At 42.9% G+C, this 24,278-nt stretch overlaps 2 protein-coding genes across 4 annotated transcripts in view; one reads left to right on the top strand and one right to left on the bottom strand.

Annotated features, from left to right (window-relative positions):
• GABRA5 (gamma-aminobutyric acid type A receptor subunit alpha5) overlaps positions 1-24,278 on the top strand; it is a 58,231-nt gene that overhangs the window by 21,871 nt on the left and 12,082 nt on the right. For all 3 annotated transcript variants that reach the window (XM_069769986.1, XM_069769989.1, XM_069769988.1), the window contains one exon: positions 7,180-7,262. In XM_069769986.1, the coding sequence (XP_069626087.1) occupies positions 7,180-7,262 (83 nt within the window). The remainder of the gene's footprint in view (positions 1-7,179; positions 7,263-24,278) is intronic.
• GABRB3 (gamma-aminobutyric acid type A receptor subunit beta3) overlaps positions 1-24,278 on the bottom strand; it is a 195,507-nt gene that overhangs the window by 167,367 nt on the left and 3,862 nt on the right. The window lies entirely within an intron of this gene.

Raw genomic sequence — 24,278 nt, 5'->3', positions numbered from 1 at the left:
ACTGGTTGAGATGTTGTTTCTCATTTTAACTGCATCAACAACTGCATCAGCTTCTTAGTATTGCCAGTACTAGTTAGATTTTTGTTTTTTAATTGAAGAATTCAGTAAAAATAGAAGCTACTGCAGAGGAGAGATTTGAAGGCCTTCCTCGTGGGGGGTGTCAAGAAGAGTTGGGGCCAGCAAGGAAGGAAACCTTGGAGAGGTTATTAAGTAAAACTGTCAAGCAGATGGGTGCGATATTGTGCTATAGCATTCATAGCTGCATAGCCGTATGCGTCTAAAGTTTCTTTAGGAAAGTGAGGTTTGTAGGCAGAGAACCTAAAGAAGGAGTTGACTGCCAAAAAGCTTGGTTTTTTTACTGCACCAGTTAGCCTGATAAAAAATAAAGCTTCTTCCAGCAAGTTTTACCTTGCTCATGGACTTCATTAGACACCTTGCATGGCAAATACAAATAAGCATAAACTCAGTGCTCCATCCATTGCTTTTATCCATATAAAGGAAATACTGTAGAATGAAAGGTATTTACTATAAACTTCTTCCAGGATCTGGTAATGTGATTCTTTCTGTAGCCCCCCAAATCCCTATCAAAGATCAGATAGTTTAAGTGTGCTATTGGTTATTTCATTGCCTTTCTCAGTTCTTCCTGTCTAGAGGCTGAACATCCCTTCTGCCCCCATCTAAGAGTGTGCTCTGGGTATGCCAAGGTACTCCAAATGCAGAGAGGTCATTCCTGTGGTGGTGCAGCTTTTGAGATCAATCCTGTCCACCTCAGATCAGCTCAGGATAACCTACTCTTCAGCACAGTTAATCTAGGCAGTTAAAGTCTTGTTTTCTCACTTCAACATAAGCTATGCTAAGGATTTGGTTTGCTTAAAATGAGAGTTTTGCTGTCAAGTACACCATGCATCTGAATTATGTATTCACAGCTCACAAAAACATCAGTAACTGGAGCTCTTAGTCTTCCATAGCCCCTTCCCTGTGGCATTTTCGAAGCACATTTCAGTGTCATATAAAGATAACACATCTCAGCATCACAGGAAATTTGGGAAAGGGTAGTATTCTTGGCAGAGTGGTTATGAAGGAACAATGGGCTAACACAGAAATTTCTGCAGACCATCTCACTCCAGCTACTAGCTTTAATTTCTATTCCGTGTTCATTTTGTGTGGTGGATCTCAAGGAAACAAGTGTACAACTGGCATTATAAGTAAGCAGCAGTGAACTACTTCCACATCCCATGCAGAGGTGCAGAACAAGGCCTTGAGTCTGTATTTTGGCCTCTTATCCAACACAGTGATGGAGATTCTTGAGCAAGGCAGTGTTTGAGTTACCGAGAATAATCTCTTCTCTCCCCTCAGCCAGGCTGCAGACAGTCACCCAGCCACGGACAGGTTTCAGGGTGAGACTTAAGCCATCAATACCGTGACTGAACATGTATCCACATGCTAACACTTCTGTGCTGTGTTAGGTAACCCACTATAGCCACCATCAACAGGGTTTGTTAGGACTGTATGGGAAGTGCTTCAGAACCAAGAAAGGTCTTTACATATCTATCTATCTATCTATCTATCTATCTATATGTCTGTGTGTGTATGTGTATGTTCATATCAGCACACGTTGCATTACTTAAGGAACACAGGGAGACATCGGTTCCCTGGACTACACGCTTACTGTGTTGGGGCCTGAAACAAGTCTTGCTTTAAAACCCTTTGAAAGGAATAATAGTTTGGTTATAGAAGTGTTCCCAAGACATCACAGTGGGAGAACGGGTCAATAGTTGTGTGCTGAGTGAAGGCTAAATGAGTAATTTCACAAACCTGACAATGTGTTCACAGTTTGAAAAAAAACAAACCAAACCAGCAACTCTCCGTTATTCTCTTATCCGCATGAGTGTGCAAGAGTGCGTACTGGAGATGCCGCTCAAATTGTTCTGCTGAGGTCCTGTCGGAGCAGATACCCAGGGAAGCTTCTCCTGGAGTTGGCTCCTGAGAAGGGTCTGACCCGACCCCGAAGTCTCCCTTTGCAGGGAGCCAGCCAGCCCCTTGGAATGGGGTATGGCTTGGGTAAGGCTGGATCCACTTAACTTTTTTTTGGCATGTTGGGGAGATGTTGAGGTAGGTTTGAGATGAGTTTCAAGCAAGCATTTTGCCTTTTTGTGAGGAAAATGGTGATGGCTGGCCTCGTGCTGGGAAGGGCACTTTGGCTCTTCTGTGCCCGTTCTGGCCCGAGCCCCACAGCGGGTACTGGTTGCCAGCACAGGTAGGGCCAAAGCACAGCATTAAAATGCTCCCTTTAATCAGGAGCAAGGGCAGTGCACAGAAATAAACAACTAAGAAGATGGAGCTGGTTTGGGGATTTGGGCAAACAGGCAGAAGAGCTTCATATCTCTCTGGGTCCAATACCTCAAAGCCAACAAAACTTTCCTTGTGTCCCCTTCATCACTAACTCTTGTTATTCAACACTTACCTTGAGTTAACTTCTCCCAACAACCACTGGTGACTCTGCCTTTCTGCTCCCCTCTCCTTCTAAAGCTCTCTATCTTAATTTGCTTCCATCCTAAAGCTAGTAGCTGATAAGAAAAAGCAAGTTGCTGTGGCTGTCTGTTGGCTCCCCGGGCAGGTGACTGCCCTTACCTCCTGCCTGGCAGCTGCAGATAATACTCCAGAAAGTGTTTTCTGCACTTCCAGGGTAGCAGAGAGAGGATAGCTTTGCTTGGTCTCCCAGCTTTTTTTCCCACGAGCAGGAGCAGATGCTCCTTGCATTGAGGGAAATCAACGGGAACAGCGAGGAGGTCCCTGCAGCACCCTAAAACAGGTTCTTGTGGGACCGAGTGCCTTGTGCTCTTCTTGAAGCACACTTGCTGTGGATGTCTGGCTCCCAAATACCAACATTGATTTCTTTGCCACATCCTTGACTTTAACACCTCCTTCTCCCCCCACCTGTTAAAAAGCGACGGCCTCTTAAAAGCATCATCTTACTTAATTCTCCAGTGGACATGGTTGAAGGTGACTTTTCTGGAATGAAGAAGACTTGCTGCTTGAATTGTGCTTTTCTTAGCTGGGTATTCACTTATGTGTCTATATTTTGTTGAAACAGAACATCAGTAATCACTTTACGTTCTTAAAGTAAAGGCTATACATAGTGAAGCTCTGATGAAATTTTAATGTACAATTATGGACGATCAGTGAAATAATTTGTAGACCTAACTTTTTTTTTTAGATGGTTACGGTATGCTGTAGCGTTTTGCTGGTCGATTTACATTTGGGGCATTATGAAAGTGAAATTTTGTCGTTAATAATAAGTCAGCAGCTGTAACCAGGGTTTGTTAGATATTTTGTGTGAATACCTGCCCCACTGAAGTCAGGGAGAATTTTACCATTAGCTTCAATAAAATCAGAGTTTCATCCTCCCATTGTAAAGGGCCTTTAACAGCCACTTATAATCTTGTCAAAAACTCTGTTTGAGTGAAACTAATCCCATAGGGCTTTTATTAAGACAGAATGATGGTGGAGGAGGGAAGCTTTTACATGCTTCTGTTGGAAAGAACTGCAGTTTGAGCAGTGGTTGTGCTGTGACAGAAAATTCCTCGTTTGGACACTGTCTGTAGCTCAGATAACTGTGCTGGAGTGAGCACAGCAAGATCATTCTGGAGTGACCATATTAAAAGGATTAGGCAAAGGCTGTTTCATATATGCATGCCAAGGCCTCCTTTCTCTTCTGTCAACAGATGCAAACTGGGAGTAATTTTGTTATAATCAGCTGTGTAAACTAGGGTATGCAAAGGGTATCTAAGCTTTAACACAACGTTAAAAGCCAAAGTGTGCAAATATCACCCCATGTGATATTTGAAGGAGCAGACCCAGATACCAATTTCTTCGTGACTCGTGGAGCTAGGATCTGAACATATAGTTTGTACTCTGTACCTAGGAGCAAATCTGTATGCAGTGACCCATGCTTCCAGCCCCCAGAGTGTAAGAGATGGCTGCTGTGCTGCTTTTTCTTCTGTATGCAGTAGAAAATCCAGTCTCTTTGAACCAGGAGTCAATTTAGTGACTCTGTTTTTCAGGTCCTCACACAGTAATGAAGAACAGCTCCTGTCGGGCACAGAGTGCTCTGCAGAAATTCAGGGTGGTGACATTTATGTGGTGTATCAGAACCCACAGTCAAGTTTTCTGTTGCGTTGCCCATTGCAAGATGCTTCACAAACCTCGGGTAATGCACACTTTGTAAGAGGTAGCTAGGAGAGTGTTCACTGAGCATTTTAAAATTACCTAAGAGGCTCAACTACATACTTTTTAAGAATAGTATGTAACAAATAGGTATAGCTAGTTCATTTGTTCAAGATGGCCAGACTAGGAGTGGCCCTAGGATGGAGGCATAGGGAAAGGAAAGAAGCATCCAGATATCATTGATAACGAGCAAAAGGAACTTCTTCATCCGAAGAATTCATGTTAATGGAAGGACAGGCTGTACCCAAGACATTTGCAGACGCTTAACTTGGTTCTCCCTACCCCTGGGCTAGACCCAGAAGACTGCACCAGGCACCATCATTTTAAGGGATATGCCACCTTTTGCTGGATGAGGAATTCAGAGGGGGCACAGGAGTAACCCTGGCACCACCAGGGTCTTTGCAACTTCTGAGACAGGTAGTGGCAGCCAGGTGCCCTCCAGCCTTATGTGCTATCCTTTCATTTAAGACAGGCAAAAATAATTTCTGGAGGGACTTAATTAAATTCTGCTAGGTCACAGTCTCTGCATCTCATCTTCACTTCCACATTTACAGTTGAGGAATGTCTACAGCCTTCCTCATTACACACAAGGGTTATTTCCAGAGATGCAGGCAGCAGGATACAATTCATAGGACAATCAGATGAAGCAGAAGGTCTTATTCATAATTCTGCATTGAATCTTCTTTCACTTCCTGATTCCACAGCTGCTGTCTTGCTAAGATGGCTATAGAGATCCTCTCTGTTGATGTTTGCAGATGACAGGTACGTGTATTAAAATGTCAGGCTGCAGCCTTTGAAACAACATACTTGAACTGTTGGTAGACAAAGAGACAGGAGATGGATTGCAGTAAAACACACCAGCTTTCTTACCGTACTTGGAGCAAGGTTTCTGAATTTATCAAGAAAATTAAACTTGCAGTACTTAGTACAGAAAATATAACAATACATTGGAGGTACAGCAGCCTTGCTTTCAAGTACACATAAGAGTGATTTTTATGAAAAAGATGCAAGTTCTGGGCAGGATGCTACTAGAACCAGCTTGTTAAATTCATCCATGTAGCACTCTCAGTGACTGTGGCTTTGCTGGCTTTGGTGCCCAAGGGCAGTCTCCACTGCAGACAACTCTGTATTTTAGTGATTTTAAAATTTCTTTTACAAAAATAAAGTCCAAGAACGGTTTTGCCTAAGGCCAGGTATCTCAGGCCTCAGTAATTTCTTTTCTATATTGTAGACTTCCTGTCTGTCCTTACCAAATGATACATTATCTCTGTTCTGAACTGGATTTTTTTTTTATTTTGCTTTATATGGTGTATCATCTTTAAATTTTCTATTACTGTTTGCAGTTTGCCTTTTTCCCTCTCTGTTTCCCAGCTCATCTTCATGATACGATCTCTAGCCAACGATATTATTGCATTTCTCTGTGCTTATTTTGCCATTTCCAGCTCTTGGTAAAGCTCCAGAATTTCTGTGCATTGGCAGAGAGTGGAGCTGTTTCCCCCAATTTATTGTCCATGTAGCTGGAGTGCCCCGGCAAGGCATCATTGTGTTGTATTGAATTGGACTGGCTGAATGCTGTGCCATCTGCACGCGGACAGATTGTTACCCTTTACGATTGCTTTGGATAGAAGTTGTAGCAAGAATACTCACTTTGGTGTGCTAATATGAAGCGGCGAGTACATATAGCTGGGGAGTATGGCTACGTGCGGCTGTTGTGATAGGAAAGGGTACTTTTGCATTCTGGTAGTAGGGTGTTGTGGATTTCTTTGCGGATTTTTGCCCCCCAGGCAGCAGTTTGGTAAGGAACCGGGCTGCCCTCCAGCAGAGCCCTGGATAACCCCAGCACTGGGCAGTCAGTGAGGCTTTGGGTCTCTGGTCTGTTGCCTCTGAGGCGGAATAGCAGCATAAAACAAGAAAGCCATAAGGGTATTCATAATGTAAAATGAGATTTGCATCCTCACTATCCTGAGCAAACCATCTGTATTATACAAATATAAAAATGGCATAATCAAACCAGATTCTTATTGTGCTATGTGCTGCATGCACCTAGAAAACTAAGCTTTGGCTCTCGATATATTTAATATACTTGATATCAATACAACTGATATTGCACTGCTCAGAAATTTACCTCAGACTTTTCTTTGTGTTCAGCTTGATCTGTCAATCGTACAGAACATCCATGGGATATGTCTATTTTTTCCTAAGAGTTTTTCCTTCCCTACCCCTATGTCCGCTGTAGCTCAAGAATTTCCACATAGTGCCAGGGCAGTACAGGATAGAATTGCTTCCCCAGGGAGTACGCTGGGGAAAATGACCCTGTCGTTTTTTCCTGACAAGGTGTCCACGTAATTCACAGTATGTTGAACTGAAATGGACTGCTCTGATACCATGTGAGTTCTACAGAAACTAACTTTAGTGCTATATAAAGTAATATATATATGTCAGTGACTTTATAGATAGGTTTATGTACAGTTGTAAATATTTATATTATGTACTTTTATTTATAAATATTTATTTTTGTGTATTTAAATAGTTACATCTGTATATAAAGTCAGTGCTTCTTTATGTCTGTAATAGTGCTATACTCATGAGTCAAATTCCTAGTCCAGTTGCAGTATCTACAGAAAGCAGGTAAGTGTAAGGTGTGTGGCAGAAGCTCCAGCATGGGAGTTCCTTCACGTACTAGTAAGAAAGAATGATCTTACTGGAACAGCTTACATAAATAAAATCATTTCACGTGTCTCAGCGTTACTAGATAAGACCTACAGCATGCACGCAGAGTGGTCCACCTGGCTTATCTCGCGTTCAGTTTAACAGGGAATTGCTGTGATTTCATCAGGAGCGAGGAGCCTTCAGGAAAAGCTTGCTTGTGTCAGCACTCATGTATTGAGGTGAGAGGCCTAAAGGGAAGGCACTGAAAAATAAATGATGTGTTTTGTTTTTACTCCCCCACAGATTGACCATCTCTGCTGAATGTCCCATGCAGCTTGAAGATTTCCCCATGGATGCACATGCTTGCCCATTAAAATTTGGAAGCTGTAAGTTCTCTTCTGAAATAAGAACTGGAAAAATCCATAGTCACCTGGCTTTTCATGTTCACCCATGTCTTCTACAAATCGTTCACCCTGCCCTCCCTGCCTCCCCTTTTAACATTGCTCATTAGCACCCCCAGCCTGCCACCCCTGCTGCTACCCTGCTGCTCTGTTCCCATCAGTGTGCTTTGTCTGGCACTGCTGCTTTTCGGCTCATGGTTGCACGCTCCATGATAAATGGTGAGCTGATGGGTGATATGTCTTATATATCCGCATCAGGTGTAACAGCCACTGTTAGACGGAGTAGTAGATGCAGACAGCTAAGTTGATAACTTGGTTTTACATTTGTAGAAAAACGGAGCTTTCATTGGACAGATCAGATTGATGTGCTATTGTGGTATTTATCTGAATCAGACTGCAGTGCAATATCTACATCGCATATATTAAAAGAGATCTAGGATATTAAAAGAGGAAATATCTTTCCATTTGGCTTTAATAAATCCAGCCCTGTATCTTGTTACATGACGTTGTATACACATGTATTTTTATATATGCACACATTATTCTAAACTGTATGCTGAATGATGATTTTTCCTCATCTCCAAGCCTCTAATCCACCACACTGCTGCCTTGCCAGAAGCTTACTTTAAAAATAACCTCAGGGGATCAGATGGTTATATTTAAATACAAAGCTCTTAATTAAAGTACAGATGAGGCTACTACAGTAGACACTTTTTATTTTGGTAATCAAATCAGAGGTTCCAGGTGCAATCAGTGTCTCTAAAGACTTTTGAAAATTACCAGGCAAGGCATTTTGTTAGTCCCTGAAGCAGCCTAACTTCAGCATTTTTCAATGTTTTTCAGTCATATCAATTTAGAGTCACTAATCCTAGCAAGATTAAGCTTTGCCTTTATCGTCTGTATCTGCCCCGGTTTAATACTGGCTATGCATTGTCTTCTAATGATCATACTAAGAAGTAAAAACACTGTTTACAGTAATGATTACCAAATTACCAAACTTAAGATGAAATGATTTCCTGTCCCTCTTCCAATTCAGATAGAACCAGTTTCATCTGAATAGCCACCACTGTTTCACAAGATCACTGGAGGTTCAAGTGTGTCCATTTACTTCAGCAACATTATTTTATAGCAAAGCCAATATAAATCTGAAGGTCTGTACACCTTTACACTCAACTTAAAAAATTATATGCAAACCATCTGTTTCATTCCAAACTTAAAAATGGGAAAACATCTCACGGGAAACTGTCATTATTTATATATAGGGTTAAACAAAAGCTACTGGAAATAATTAAGATGAAAAACAAAAATAGTTGTCCTTCCTGGTATTACATATTCTTTACTGTATTGATAGATAAAGTTGAAGTCACACCTGTTGGTCTCTAGTGCAGACTATAGAACTGGGATGTTGGGTAGTTTTATGAAATCTTGCAAAATATGCAATATAAAACTAAAAAATACATATTTAAACAAAGAGCCTGATGCAGCAGAGATCTGAAGCTCAACCTTAGAGTGAAATGGATGCTTCAATGCACTAGTAGATTAGGATCAGTAAGGTACAGGTTCTAACTCTCTGTATAGTAAGGCCAAAAAAACCCCACCAGACATGCAAGTGCAGGGGATAACATTGCTAGATAAGCTACAAATGCTTAGGAGTATAGTCTTCAATAGCATTGAAAAAAACCAACAAACTGTCTGAATGCAATTATATGTTCTGCTTGTGCCAAATGTGTTACATATTAATCACCTGTTAGCACACAGGTTATTTTAAGCCAGGAAAAAAACAGCACTGAAAAGTCATATTTTAGGCATGTGAGGGCTGAATACGGTTTTAGTTCATGCTCCTTGCCACACTCAGTATACAATCCTAGAGTGTATTTTATAAGCTACAAGTCACTTTTAAGTTCTTCCACAGTGTATAGACATGGAGCCATTTGGCCTGTGCTAGTCCACACCGGTAGCCTCTGCAGTAAGTAAATATATAGGGACAAGCTATAGACAATCTTTTAGCCTTGGGAGTATCTGTATTACTGATCTGACAGCTCATTAGTAATTTACGGGGGTTTAATATGCAGATGTTTGCGTAAGTAGCAGCCAATAAGTCAGGGTTTATTGAATTAGCCCAGATGTATTTTAGGAGAATACAATATTTATTCCCTGTTTACAGCAGTACAGGTTTGCATTAAGTCATCTTCAGGCTTGCAGCAAGACAAAGCCTGCAGGGGTGTATTATACGCAAGCACATGCCCTTTCTGCTTTAGCTTTCCTCCCTGTCTTTCCCAAAGGGTTTCTTTTTAATGGTCTTCTTTCCAAGAAGGATTTTGAAAAGCCTCAAGGAATAGCATCAAAGTAAATGTTAAACACATTATCAATAGAGCTGGGAGGGTGGAGAAGAGACGAGTGCTAACTGGTCAGAGGGTGGAGAGAGCAGGGCAGCAAAACAAAGCAGCCAGCGCACGGGCAGATTGGCAGCAGAAAGGATGCCAAGAAGTGATTGGTGCTACATCAGAGGCAGGAGCAGGTTATTATTTTTCTGGCTGCATGAGCATTCACCGCACTTGCTACAATTCAGCAAGCAAAAGGGAAAAAGCCCTGACATTTCCTTCAGAATTAAAGAGAAGGAATATTAATCTTGCTCACAGAAATAAAGGTAAATGTTGGATTCTTACGTCCCGTTTGACTGGTTTCTTGCTATATTAGAATTGTGGGAGATTTTATGGGCCTAGGCAGCATTATATGTAGCAATGGAATATTTTGTAGAAATAATTAAAAGCAAGGTCGAATATGGGAAAAGGGGTATAAAGTTACATGTGTACACCACCAGCCTAGATACCTGCCAGGCAGTTTGAATGGCAGCTACAGAAGTAATACTTCTTAATGCCCTATGGCATGTCATGAAAAGCTATGGTGGAGAGTAGACAGAAGTCGAAGGATGGCTTCTGATGAACTGAACAGAGCGGGTTTTAGTTGTCCTTCTTTTAAATACAATGCCCCAGTGCTCAGAGACGGCAAGATCAGGTAGGTCTGCTCCAGGAGGTGCATGTACACAGGTACTTTCCCTCCGGGCTTGCATCCCTGCTAGTGATAAGGCCACCTGTAGAAATTATCCTGCAGAAATCTCATTTAGAGGTACAAGGGAACTGGGGATGGTGCACGAGCACAGGCTCTCAGATCTCTGCAGACAGGCTCTGCTCCCTTTGAACCAGGGATGCTCGGTGGGGATGGCCGTGGCAGTCTGCTCTTTGCCTCACGGTAGCATGGGAAGGATGCTGGTTTCTTCCATGGCCAAGTTTAAAATAAACTTTCCATTGCAATTCTAGTGCTGACCTGTACTCTAAATAAATTTGCTGATCAAATAGGATCTGATGAAAATTCCTGATGCCAGCCACAGTTTCGCTAGCAGCATCTTAGCCTAAGAAATTCCTCCTTACCCCCAAGCTATTTCTGGTGTGGGGAGCAGGAGTTAGATAACACAGCAAGGACATTAAAGCTAGGAAGCTTTAATGTTCACCTCTTCCACTGATAGGCCTTAAGAGTACATTAAAAGTATCATTTAGTACAGTTTCCAAACACCCATGTGTCACCGGGTAGGTAAGCATCATTATCTCTAGGGCAGCCGAGGCAGAGAAGTTAATTGACTTTCTGTAAGGTCACACAGCAAATCAATGTCAGAAAAAGGATTAGACTCAACTTCTTTGGTTGGAGAGACAGATGTCTAATCCACTAGACCATGAAGGCCTCTGCCCAGGCAACTGACTTAACTCCTAAATCTCGTTTCACTCATGCGTTAATTATATCAGTTTTACCTAGCTCACAGGGTTGCCCTGAAGGTGAATTAGTTAATTGCTATTAGTGAACATTAACCAGTGCTTTGACAATGTGAAATACTGGAAGGTGGAGTCTATTTATGGCAACTCTCTTGAAGGCACAGTGTCTAAGTACATGAAGTTATCCGATCTTGTATTGTGGAACGGATAAATGCATAAAGCTGCTGCCCACTAGTCACTCGGCTGCAAAAAAAACCCTACTATTTTTAGAGTAAGTAGAGTCTAATGAATATTCTGAAAATAATGAGATGCCCTAGCTCATGAGCAGAGGAGAAACAGGCCTGGCGTTTATTCCTGATGAATTTAAGTCGGCTGTGAAGATGGCAAAGGTCGATCAAAAAGGGAGCTTGCCAACTGTTTGTGAGAAAACAGCACTAGGTACAATTTGTAGCATCCGAAGAAAGTAGTTAACATGGTTTATGTAACATCTTCCTTTTTAACAGCTCAAACGGAGTCATGGTGTCTGCTGTGGTCTTTGATAAAGGAAAGTGCCCAGGCTACTTCTGTAGCAGGAGGCATGCTCAAATTATTTTTCTCTAAGGCGGCTGGTGAAGTCAGAGTAATGAGGAGACAGTAACTTCACCAATATCCCAGGATCTTATTGCAACACCTAACATTAAGGCAGTCACTGTTCACAAACTATCCATGCACCTGCAGCTGCTGAGAAATTTCTCCAAAGAAAGTATTTTAAGAAAATTCCCCTGATGGTGATGTTTCCCTATAACGCTGGGAAGGCACTGAGGTGAAGGCACCTACAGCGGGTTTCTTGATTTTGTGCTTCCCCCCATTAGCACCTGCGAAGCTGCGGGAGAACTGCAGGTGTGGAGGGAGAACTTCAAAACAGAGTCCTTCTAAACAGACTAATTCTGGTTTAGTAAAATGTGATAAAGAATGTATTCAACCTCTCAAAACCTGCGGGTAAAAGTCTTGTATAAGAATATAATTAAATTAATAATAAATAAAGACAAATGGTAATTTTAGGAGACTTTGAAAAGGGGAAATGGCTTTTTGGTAGGTTTTTCTGGGTTGCTCCCAGGGAGAGCTGGAACTGCGGTCGCATGTAGAGGCAGAGCTTTTCCGTCGCTCATCTCTATCAGCTGGCCAGAAGAGGCTCCGGAGTCCATTCCTGAGAGCAGAGACAGGCAGCACAGCTTGTTGACCCTGCTGGGAAGTGTTAGTGCCACCTTTACGAAAGGGCACATGGAGAGAGCCAGGGAGGTCCTCTGTGAAATGCTGAGTGGCCAGGTTCAAGACTAAGCTGTGATTTTGCACATTTCCCTAAGGTTTATCACTGCTTCTTTAGACACCTCCATTGCAATGGACATTGAGTGACTAAAATAAGGCGAAGCTAGGTCAATACTAAAACTCAATATTTCTAAGACATTTGATATATTTTTCTGCTCCCTCCTCCTGCCCCATGTTACCACCAGTTACCAACCACCACTTTGGTTGGAATTCTTCTGCCCCAGTTTTTAGCTGTTTAGAAGGTAGGTCTCCAGACACACTGAAAGAGATGCTTGTAGCAGCATCAGACAGGCAATCTAGACGACTAGCTTGAACCAGGGGTGTAATTTTACTTAAGTTTAGATAGTAAAGCATAGGCATCTAGCCTGAACTAATTTTCTGGACAACCCTTAGCATGAGTGGAGGAAGTGGAGACCACCTAATGGTATTGCTGTTATTTACCTCTAGTTTCCCTGAAATCGTGGACACATGACTGGTTGTGGGGCTGCGTTCTTTAAAAAACTTAAATCTTTTAGTTCAGAAGTCCTTAATACACAGACTTCTGACCGAAACACACTCACAAAATCGTACAGATTCATTAGAGCCATGAGGCTCCACTAGACTCCCCCAGATCTGCCCTGGCTCTTAACTGTTCTGGGACATGGAAATGCTCTGTTGCAGAATGAGCATGGTGGTTTTGCCCATATCAAAAGCCTTGCATTGACAGCAAAGCCTTGGAAAATGGACAGGGTGGATCTGTGACATTTTCAGACAGACAAATATGTCACAGTTAGTTGTCTAGACTCCCTTTATAGCCACTGAAAGGAAATAAGTACTTCTGTAGTGAGGTTCGTTAGAACTGTTTTTGATACCTGCCTAAGGATGAGATTAATCATATTTTATAAGTTTAATAAAGATATATTTTTTCTGCAGTACTAGCTCAGATGTAGATAAGTGTATTGTACCTTGGTCAGAGTAACTTAGAAGTCCATTTTTCTCTACATCGCTAGTTCAGAAATACATATGTCCGTTGTACTTTGTTCAGAAGAAAGAGTCACTGGTGTAGATTAGTTAGGTGTTACGTGTGTTGGTGGTGAGCTTTTGTGTCTCTCCTAGGTACTATTTTAGCTATTTCTGCTGGAATTCCCTTTTTTCAAAGGTTCCTAATAAAACAGTCAGTAGGGCTCTTCAGTATAGAGACAACTTTACCATTTCTGCAAGCATCTTATATGAGCTGTGCTGTTCCTCCTGCATTGAGTGGAATGGGTTACACCAAAAGATGCTTAAGCCTTCTCACAGGTGGTGCAACACAGCCTGTACTCATTTCAGATACGCACATATAGCAATATAGACACCTCTTTAATCCAGCATTTTGGGCAGTCAGTGCTGCCAACAGCTTCATCCTTGCATTGAGTCCCACAGTCAGGGTGGAGCAATGCAGCCTGGAGCTCCCAAGGGCAGGAGATTCAGCAAGCATGGTACATAAAAGAAAATGCTGTAATAGTCAAGTATTTCAGAGATATAAGCGGCTTTCTTAGCAGGAATCTACTTTGAAATTAAAACGTAGGGTTCTGGGCCCGGACAGCAAGGTGCGGGTTTCTGCAGCAGCTGTTGTGGGACCGCAGTCTGCATCAGAACTTGCAAATAAATATGACCCTAACTTCTCGCTCGTCTGGTGGGTTTCCCATAGAAGTGATACCTTTTAGTATGACAGAAGGGAAGAGGGCCCTTCCTAAAAGCTCCCTAGAATTATCAGATCAGTCAGTTTTTCCTCACCCATTACAATGACACACATTCAGGACTTCACAGAAAAGGCTGGAGAAACTGTGGTAGTATCCTCTGTAAGCGTGTGCAGTTGCTGTCGTTAATTAACTTTTCAAAGACTTTGTCACGTATACATGGTTACTGTTTGCTCTGAGATAATTTTAAAAATACATTAAAACCATGGTGTTTGCTACCGTCCAGTCCTCTGGGTGTGTGATTGCTTTCCTGTGAAGCAGTGCCCAGCTCTGGGTCAGTCGCCTCCTACTTCTGGTCACCCCCTGTTTAGAAGCGAGGGAGTTTTTCCCCCTTAGGTTCTTAAGAGAGCAAAAAAGGGAGGTCAGAAAGAACAATTGCTCGCCCAGGGCATTTGCCACGTGATCCAAAAAAAGCTCTTGTCCTGATGGATGTCCCATCCATCTCACAGCCAGCGCTGACCCCAGGCTGCCAACTCTGCCGACGTGCAGCAGCCGAGGGCTTGGCTCCCCACCAGCCCGGAGCAGCCGCCGCACGGGCAGGATCGTCCTTAATGAAACCCCTTTTTGTATCGGTGGGGAGTGCTTCCCGGGGGCAGCTTTTGTAGCGGCTGCAGAGAGCCCCTTGAACGGCCACTGCTGAAAGCCTGCGCACTGCTTGCCTGGGGAGCAACCTCCTCGTCAGGAGGTGGCCGATGTACGGCAGCTTTTTTTTTGGGGGGGGGAAGCTCGACCGGTGGTGTTTTTGAGCTCAAAGAAACAAAAGATCAGGCAGGGGAAGGAGTTGGTGTGGAGATACTCAGCAGTGGGGGTTTTATCTGAAAGAGGACTAGACGCGATTGTGGCGGAGCGGCGTGGAGATCCAGGTGCTTTGCTGATGGTACCAACATCAGCATGGGTTTACTACTCTGCAGATTTCAGCCTAAATTTAAGGCTGCGCAGCTGCCTGATTACAGGAGAAGAGTGATTCAGTTTGAGTTGTCAGCAGTAGAAAACAACGTGCAGACATTCTGTGCTTAATGTGCTTAAGCCTTCAAATGACCCTTGGGTGCAAACCTGCAAAGACATTGCTGGGCCCGTAACACCCCACAAGGCACAGCGAGGCCTTGCGGTTGCCAGCTATGGATCATGGGTTTATGCCACTGGTAGATGGGGTATTGTTTGTAAATGGGACAAATGGGTACATACCACTCCACTGCTTTACAAGCCAGGTTTTTAATGGCTGTTATTTTCTAAGGTGGCTGTTTCCATGGCTTGTAAGCATTTCATAAACGTTTCTGAAATCATTCTCATGATGCTGGTGTGAGGTTGTTAGGTCTCTGCCGCCTGCATTTTGCTGGTGGGGATAAAGGAGGCAAAGAGCGATTACGGTCTCTTCTGAGCAAAGATAGAGTGGTTCATTACCTGCTTTTATTGCCTCTGTCGTTATGGGTCCCAAGGTTCAATTAGAGCTTCCCAGCGCTACTGCAGTACATTAATGACAAAATTACTTGCCTAGGGTTTTTTTGGGGGGGAGACGGGGAAGCTGGAAGACACTGCTGAAACTTGGATTTCAGTTTCCAGTCCGGCAGCTCCTTCATGACACCTCCATCTCTGGTGGGCCAGGGAGTCCTCCATCTAAATTGCCAGGGCCGGCATTAGCCTCCTTCCCTACCCAGAGAGCCAGGTTAGCCCGAGCTGTGATCTGGTGCTGCTGCAGTCCCAGCTCAGCAAGTTTCTTCAGAGGAAACAGTTGTTTCGTGTTGTCCCCCATGAAGAAACGAGAGGGAAGGAGGAGTGGGAAGAAGGAAAGCCTGAAAGGCCTTCTGTTTGTTCCCCCGTTTCCCATCACATCCACTGAAAGTCTCCTCACAGCCAGCCTGTGCTAGCAGCTAGCTGTTTGGCTGAAAGCATCCCAGCGATAAATCTGTTGGCAAAGCTGGGATTCCTCCCTCCTAAATTTATATTTCTGCAGAGTAAATATATACAGCTGAGCTGATCACTCTCACCCTCTTATAGTCAGGGGAGAGAAGTAGCTATTTTTAGGCACAGGTTAATCTCTTCCTAAAGCAGATGACTAAAATAGGTCAGCTGATGGCTGTCGATAAGGAGATGTTTTACTTGTGCACAGGGAAGATGAGACCAGGAGCACCTTTGGGCCTGGGTCTCCGTGACTGGAAGGGGCCGGTTGCCAAAGAGGGGACACGCACCTGAGTGCTGTGGCAGACGGCCGGCAAAATGGCAGTGCCTCTGGTAAGCAACAGCTCACCTCAGAGAGGCTCTTTGTATCCATCACTGAGGTTGGGCCGTCTGAACCAGCCGCCTCGGGAGATTTTGTCCTCTTCTCTTAAATACAGGGCTGCACGGCGTCCCACGGCAGTCATCTATAATCCAGCTTCTGAGTTTTAGGTGACTGCACCTCCAGCGTAGGGAATAAGTTCTAGTGATTGCAATCTCAGAGCAGTATTAAAGTGTTTGAATAATAATATTTCAGCCTGCTATCTCTACGTATCTAGTGATTACACTTTCACCCAGTGTTATTAATGTAGCAGTACTTCTGAGATTTGTAAATGTCTTCATTAAGGGACTGGTTTCAGAAACAAAGGTATATATTTAGTTTTGCAAGTAGTCCCAGTCACTCTTGGCTGGTTTCAGTTCATACTGATTTATAAGTGAGGATGCTTTGAATGGTAAGCTCAGCAGACAGGCTAACTATGATGGGTGAGTTCCTGGTGCCACTCAAGTGGGTGTGAAGAACGCCTGGTGGTTACGATGAGGTCACGCTTTCATTCTCTGATGTTAGATGTGGCCAAAAATACCACATTTGTGAAGGCACCCTCCACAACAAGATCAAATGGAGCATTTTCTAAAATTCACTTCACATTTCTCAAAAGAAACTCCAGTGATACTCCTGGAGAGCTGATCGCATTAGCTTTGCTGATACTAAGCGGCAGCTTGCAAAATGAGTGGACCACTGCAATCAAGATACTGTTTAGAGAGTAAGGTACTATGCAAAGTGAGTAATGGTGTCAGTCACACTTTGGCAGATGTTTTTGTTTGCCTTGCAAAAAGTAAATTAAATCTCTATCATCTTCCTCATGACCATGCTGTTTTTTCTAATGAAGCAGTTAATAGAGCTGCCTAATATTGTGATTGCAAATTCAAAGTTCATTAAATATTAGTACAGTGCTCAAATTGGCCGACTGATTTGGAATTATCATATGCCTGGCCTACAAAGACCAACATAGGGTCAAGAAGGTCCCAGGATATTTTGAATTTTTAAATGTCATCCCAGCACATCCTACTGCTCTGTTGATCTAGTCCTCTTGCAGCGGATATTTATACCGGCCATAATAGAGAAAAAGAAAGCATCAGAGGCTGGAATAACAGATTTTGACCTGTTCCATATGAAAAGCAATTGTGTAGCCACCATTAAATGTAGTGTAAAATCAATTCTCAGATTAGTTCTAGATCGAGACAGCTACCACTAATTCTGAAAATAAAGCAAGAAGTTGTGTTATAAATACTGACTGCAATGAGAGGAAGAAATGGGAAGAGGCAAAAGAAGGAAAGTATCACCTGCTCCCTAACGCCAGCTCTCAGATGAGAGCAGGGACTTTGGGAAGGTGACCTGGTGCTGCCCAGTACCTCGGAGCACCGGGATGTGTCAGGACCCCGCAGCAGACCCTGTTTAGTCTCCCCTCTCAGTCAGCTGGTGGCAGGCATCCCACAACGACGGGTGGCACAGTTTAGTTCTCTACACCTGCGTGTCTGTTGACGTTTGAGGTGCTCTGGGCTGCCCCATGGGAAAACTTTTCGTTTGCTGGGGTTTTTTCTCCTTTTCTGAGTGGAGCCTGAGGACCTGCTGTCCCAGGACACACAGCTCAATTTGGTGTGCTGTGCCTGGTTTTTAGTCCAGGTGCCTATATTGTCAGATTTCACAGCAAGGAGTCAGTCCCAGTCGCGGTCCCAGTGGGGTGCATCTGTTCCCCATCCACCACTCTGATTGCTGCCCCGTGGCCCCATGGGTGAGCAGGACGGAGGAGGGAAGAGCTGTTGCTGTCACCAGTGATACTGCCTGCATGGTGGCAACTATGCACGCCTCTTTAAGGGCCATCGCTCAAATTGCCATGCTGTCTCCACAATCATCCTTGAGAGACATTCTGAATTACTTTGCACAGCTCCTAGCTCAGGGCTCTTCTTAAATGGTGCAATAGCATCCTGTGAAGGTACTGTTTCTGACTGAATTGTCAGGACAACTGTTCATTAGTATTCATGTTACATTCATCCTTGTTATGACTGTGATTTAGTGTACTGGCTTGCAAATAGTCGATTTATTGTATTAAAGCAGTCGGCAGCCTTGCCTATGCTAATCATGAATCACACCTCCAAAATCACAAAAGTTGCTTTCAGGCAAATCATAAGGGGTGGGGTTTTTTTCATTTTCTTTATATTTTTGAGCTCTACATTGGGTCACATTTAGAGATTTCCCCCATGAACTGGAACTTCTAAAATTAAGCAGGACCTTCCACCTGTCTCTTGCTTGAAAAGCTGAAGATGGTGGCTTTTACAAAACTATGTGTCTCAAAATGAATTTCACTGGCATCTTCAGGTCTGTATGTCTCACTACCTTGTGGATACGGTCTGTGCTTCCATTTCATTTCCAAGCCATAGACGCTTCTGTCACATTCCTATTCCCACGTTTTCCTGAGGTGACTTATAAATCACATTCTGAAACAGAGTAATTTTGATATAACTTAGGGCTTTATTTTTTTTTAGTAATGATCAGTATAGTATATTAGTGTTGCCTAGTAATGAAGTCTCTTGAGACCTGTCTGGCACATTTTTCAGAACATCCTATGCTATTCCCTGCAGAAAGTGACAACAAGATCAAATAAAACTGTGTATTGGGAAAACATATAAAATACTGCCTATGATACCAAATTATATTTTTATTTTAAATTCAGGAAGGACAGAAATGATAAATTTTGTAAGACTGAACTTCCTACTGCCCATTTCACAGCCAATGGTGTCGTATTATCTTTTGTCATCAGTTTTCATACAAGAATTGTTCCAAGTCCATGAATAGTTTCCTCCTTGGATGTACTCCATTGTCCTGTCTAGATAATACTGTGCCATTCCAAAAAAAGTTTCATTCTGAGCATTTAGTTTCTATTCACTTCTGGAGCAGTGTCCCCCATTCTGAGCTCTCCAGTGCAAGAAAAATATGGACTTTGGGGAGCGAGCCTGGTGCAGGGCCACAAAGATTATTTAAGGACTGGCACATCTCTCCTATGAGCAGAGACTGAGAAAGCTGGGACTGTTCAGCCTGGAGAAGAGAGGGCTCAAGGGGACCTAATCCACCTGTATAAACACCTGATGGGAGGGAGTGAAGAAGAGGGAGCCAGGCTCTGCTCAGCGGTGCCCACTGACAGAACAAGTGGCACTGGGCATAAGTTAAAAAAACATTAACTTCAGCCTGAACACAAGAAAAGCCATGGTTTTATTGTGAGGGTGACCGAGCACTGGAACAGGTTGGCTAGAGAGGTTGTGAAGTCGCCACCTGTGGAGATATTAAAAACCTGACTGGACATGGTCCTGGAAAACCTGCTTTTGGTGTCCCTTGCTTGAGCAGGGGGTGGGACTGGATGATCTCCAGAGCTGCCTTCCAGCCCCAACCATTCTGTGATTCTGTGTGATGCAAATTTGTAATCTGGTATATTTATACATATTACACTTCTTGTCCGTGGCACATATTTAAAATCATGCATGCTGTTTATCCATATGCTGTAAGCTCATGCCAGTTTACATGATCAGTCTTAATTCTGATGATTTCAGGTCCCTAAAGTAATTTCCATGACCCTCAAATTCTCCCAAGAACAGCAGAATTCATCACACTATGGCAAAGCCTTCATTTTAGGCTCTTAATCATTGAATATGTGAATACATTTTTCTTAGTATTTAAATTGCTGTTTTACTTTAATAACTTACTGTTATAAAAAGCTATTTCCCCCTAGACCCAGTCCATGCATATTTAGTACCATGTCTTGTTATTTTTACATTTAAAATGACATTTTTTACTAGATCTCTTTTCCACTAGTTCTTCCTATAGAGTGATCTCATTTGTACATCAATTCATTCTTATCAACTCAATTTAATGGGAAATTCCAATTACAGAGCTCAAATCTGGGCTCAGTTGCATAGGCACAACCGTTGACAGATGCTTTGTAATGGTTTGAAAAGTATTTGTGCACAAACCACAGGAAATCCAGCCTCACTCTTAGAATTCATGCTGGTACATGATGGCTTAGTAGCAGCACTGTTTTACTGCCTGCAGAAGTCTCTGAGAGGTTGTAGATCTGGATCTCTGTTACGTTGTCCAACAGCCTCTAAGTGAGTCAAATACATTAATGGATAGATAGAAAGATAGGTATTTGTATGCATATCCGATTGTAATTAGAGCTTCTAAAAAAGCTGTCAATTTATGCACATCTTTCATAATCAACAGGCTCTGATGGGGATTAGCAATACTCCCAAGATTAGGCAGTCTGATGATCCTGTTGCATGTACTAAATATCATGATGATAAAGGCTAAGAATGTAACTGCACAATTGTAATGAATAAAATAGAAAACAAGCCAAAAGTCATCTTTCTACAGTATCTCTTTAAGTTAATCCAGTCTCTGACTAGCATAATTCTGAAAGAAAAGTTTCAGCCATGGTTTGTGGATAAATGGTTTGTTTAATTGTGGAATGCAACTCAAGCACGCAGGGCAGGCACTCATACACACAGTTCCCACATTTCACAGGTTGCCTTCACTTATTTATGCAGGCACTGCTTTTATGGCTTCCTGTGAGGTCTGTCAAAGGGTTTGGGGGGTGTTTTGGGGAAGGATTCTTCTTTCTTAAATTATTTTATGCCTTGTCCTGTCATGCAGATACGAAAACTTGCTGGCAGACATCAGTGGTGATCTTTTTTCATGGGCTATAGCATCAAAAAAATCAGTCCTAGAAATACGTCTAGGTCCCATGGACTCAAAGTTTGGACTCAGTCATCCAATTTTAGGTTTATTTGACTTAAGGAGCCAAGAAACACTTTTTTTTTTTCCCCTGCTTGAGGAATGCTTTTCAATCATTCTGGAGGATGGTGTACTGCTCACAATGTTTCATTTGCAAATGAAAACAGGGAAAACATGGCAGCCCTCAGTGCCAAGGAGAATGGCAGGGATCCTCCAGGTCTTACCAACTGGCTGCTCTGCTTTGTGAAACTCTGTCTTAAAAGTATTTCCTCCCTTTGGCTGTGGTCGCTCCCCTGCCCTCTGTTCGCTGGCGTAAGAAAGACCACGTTGTGCTTTCCTTCCCAGACATTTACAAGAGCAGGAAGGGGGGAGGGGGGAGAAAAGCAAGGGAGATCTTTACTGTTTTTATATTGTGTGGTGTGTGTTGGATGTTAAAATGTAGAAAAATGGCTCTGCTCATCCATAAACAGATATGAGAAGAAATTACTTATTTCATCATTCTGGTAGGTGATAAGCCTGCAACCATTTATCAAATGTCCACTAGAAATAAATGTCTGTTGTCATTTTCTCACTTTTAATAACATTATACCCCTCTATAATTTTAGCTGTTCATCTCAACTGCTACCTTTTTTTTCTTTTTTTTTTTTTTTTGCTTTTTGAAAGAGTGAGCTTAGATGAGAAAGAATAATTTATCAAGGCTTCCCCCTTTCTTTGGTAAACCAGCAAAATGATTTTAAAGAACACCAAAGTAATTATTTGGATTCATAAAAGCAGAAGAAGCCCACTTGCTTAAAGTAGAATAAACACCAAGCAGTCTCACTTGGATTTTCAGTCGCTTTGAATTTGAGTTTGCTTTTACAGCAACACCAGCAGCATTCTCCCAGCTTGCTAACCCAAAGCCTCTACTACATTTTTCTACCACCCTTTGGGAGATTCCTTGTCCCCACCCTGTGTGCCATGTAGAGGAGATGAGGGCCATATTCCCTTATCAGCAGTAAACCTTTCTCATAACTCCAGAAAGCATGGGCTGAAGTTCTTCAGTCCTTCAGCAAGCATGGTTGGTTGGCAACCTACTGGAAGCTTTGCTTAAGTGGAAGAGTTTTTTTACACAATTTGATACGACAGTGGATAATACCATCTCTCCATTAGCACTTGCTCTATCCCAATAGCAAAATAACATTATTCTAGACTACTCCCACACTTTCAGCTTTCAATATGACTGTGCCTAATTATACTGCATTGGCTATCAGCAGCAGAGCTGGAGCTTTTGGTAGGCAAGTTTGGGATAATTGGAGTTTGAGGTTTCTGAGAAGACATGGCAGAAGGTTTGCAGTAGGAAGACAACTACCTGCTACAAGTACACAGGTTTATCTACTTGGATGTTTATCTAGATGACCAGAAAAGAGATGCTCAGTGGTTCAGCTGCCACAGCAAGGTGCATGGGGTGGCTTTTTCCTGTCAGAGCTGTAAGTTTCTCTCAAGGGTACGTATGGACTCAGGGGGTAGCTGTATCGTTTTACATTCACATTCATGTTGACATTTTCTCCATTCTTCTCTTTCTCCCAAGGAGGCTTAGACACTCAGAGCCCGGCCTATAGTGAGGAAAGGAAGCACTAAGCCAAAAATCTTATATTACAGATTTTAAAACACAGACCATGTTTTCTTACATTTGAATGGAAGATAGATGAGGATCATATCCTATATGTAATCCATCACAATAGAGTATCTGTAGACTGGTGTAAATTCATCCTATTCCTAATGTGACAGACTTCTGAGGGGGGGAAATCACTGCAGGTTGCCTTGGTTTGGATTGGGCTCCGTGGGGACACAGCTGTTACCCTCTTGTGTCTTAAAGCCCGGGCCATAACCATCCTGCTCCTGCACAAGGACCTCTTCTAGCTGGGCTATTCTCCTGTCTCCCGTAGATAATCTACTCCTGGCCAAGCAGTCGCACAGGTCTCTGTCTTGTAGCCTCACAATAGATATCTTCCCGTGAGAGAGGACCTGCAGGCTGGAGTCCTCCTCCCAGGCAGGGACTGGCCTCAAGCTCTGCTCTTGCCTGCCTGAGTGCTCTCTCTTCTCACCAGCTGCCCTGGGATGGGCAGTCAGCCTTCCCTGCTGTGGTTTCGAAAGAAAGCAGCCTCACGAAGTATTGCTTCGGCATACCTGCGAGAGCTGGGTGGAGTTTCGGCACCTTCTGGTCTCTGTCTGAATTACAAATATTTTTTTACAGGAGGAGATGCTGGGATTCACCAGAGTAGGAGCCTCCAACCCTGTACTGGTCTATGTGTTTAAGTACCCAGTAAAGGCTGCAATTCAAAGCAGAGGCACTGATTTATTTTAGGATGCCCAAGGATAGGCAGAGCAGAGAACTAAAGCATCTGAATACTTGTTAAGCTTTACAGGCCTATGTTCCTGTGTGGTTGCAATTTCAGTGGAATTTGGTTACAGTACTCTCACTGGGAAGCATCTAGTCAGGCTGAATTATTGTGTGTTGTTGGCAGAAAACAGGACAAACCCAATTATCCCAGTGCCTGGGATCCTTGCAGTAACACCAAACTGCTGAGGTGGGATGCATCTGGATCATCCCAGCAAGAAGTCCAATGCTTTTTTTGCATAGGAAGTAACACAGGTAAAAATCAAATTCCCTGACAATCCCAAATCTGCCTACACAAATCCAGCTTTCACTGGGGATATCAGCACATGACCAACATATACCAGATAAGCATTTAAAAAGGAGGGCTTTCTGCAGCACCTTTTTAAATGGACCCATCTCCTCCTACTTGCCATGTCCAGATCTGGCTTTGGAATTATTTACAACATGTTGTGAACTTGTAAACATTTCTGAGATGACAAAGTATCTCAGCTCTAAAGGGAAGGTGAAATTCCATCCCTTTTTGTGATGCAAATATTTTGAAATAGGGAAGACATTCCTTCTTAGCCTTTCAAAGTGGATCATGAGATGTAATTACAGTAATTTTACTGCACAGCTACAAATACAAGCACATGGAAGGCGTGTGGGCAGTCCTGCATAGCTGCATGGCTAACAGGGGATGGAGGATTTGTAGCTCCTCAACTTCCAAACCCTGGATCAGCTCCAGCCCTGAATACAGCAGCAACAACTGTCAGATATGTGACAAAAAAGAGCTCGTCCTGTCATTATCTTTCTAGTGACAGTAGTACATAATTTTTTTCTCAGAAGGTTATCCACTGTTTAATT

Source organism: Haliaeetus albicilla, chromosome 25 (genome assembly GCF_947461875.1).
Source record: "Haliaeetus albicilla chromosome 25, bHalAlb1.1, whole genome shotgun sequence".
Taxonomy (NCBI): domain Eukaryota; kingdom Metazoa; phylum Chordata; class Aves; order Accipitriformes; family Accipitridae; genus Haliaeetus; species Haliaeetus albicilla.
This window is presented reverse-complemented; position numbering and strand designations above follow the sequence as displayed.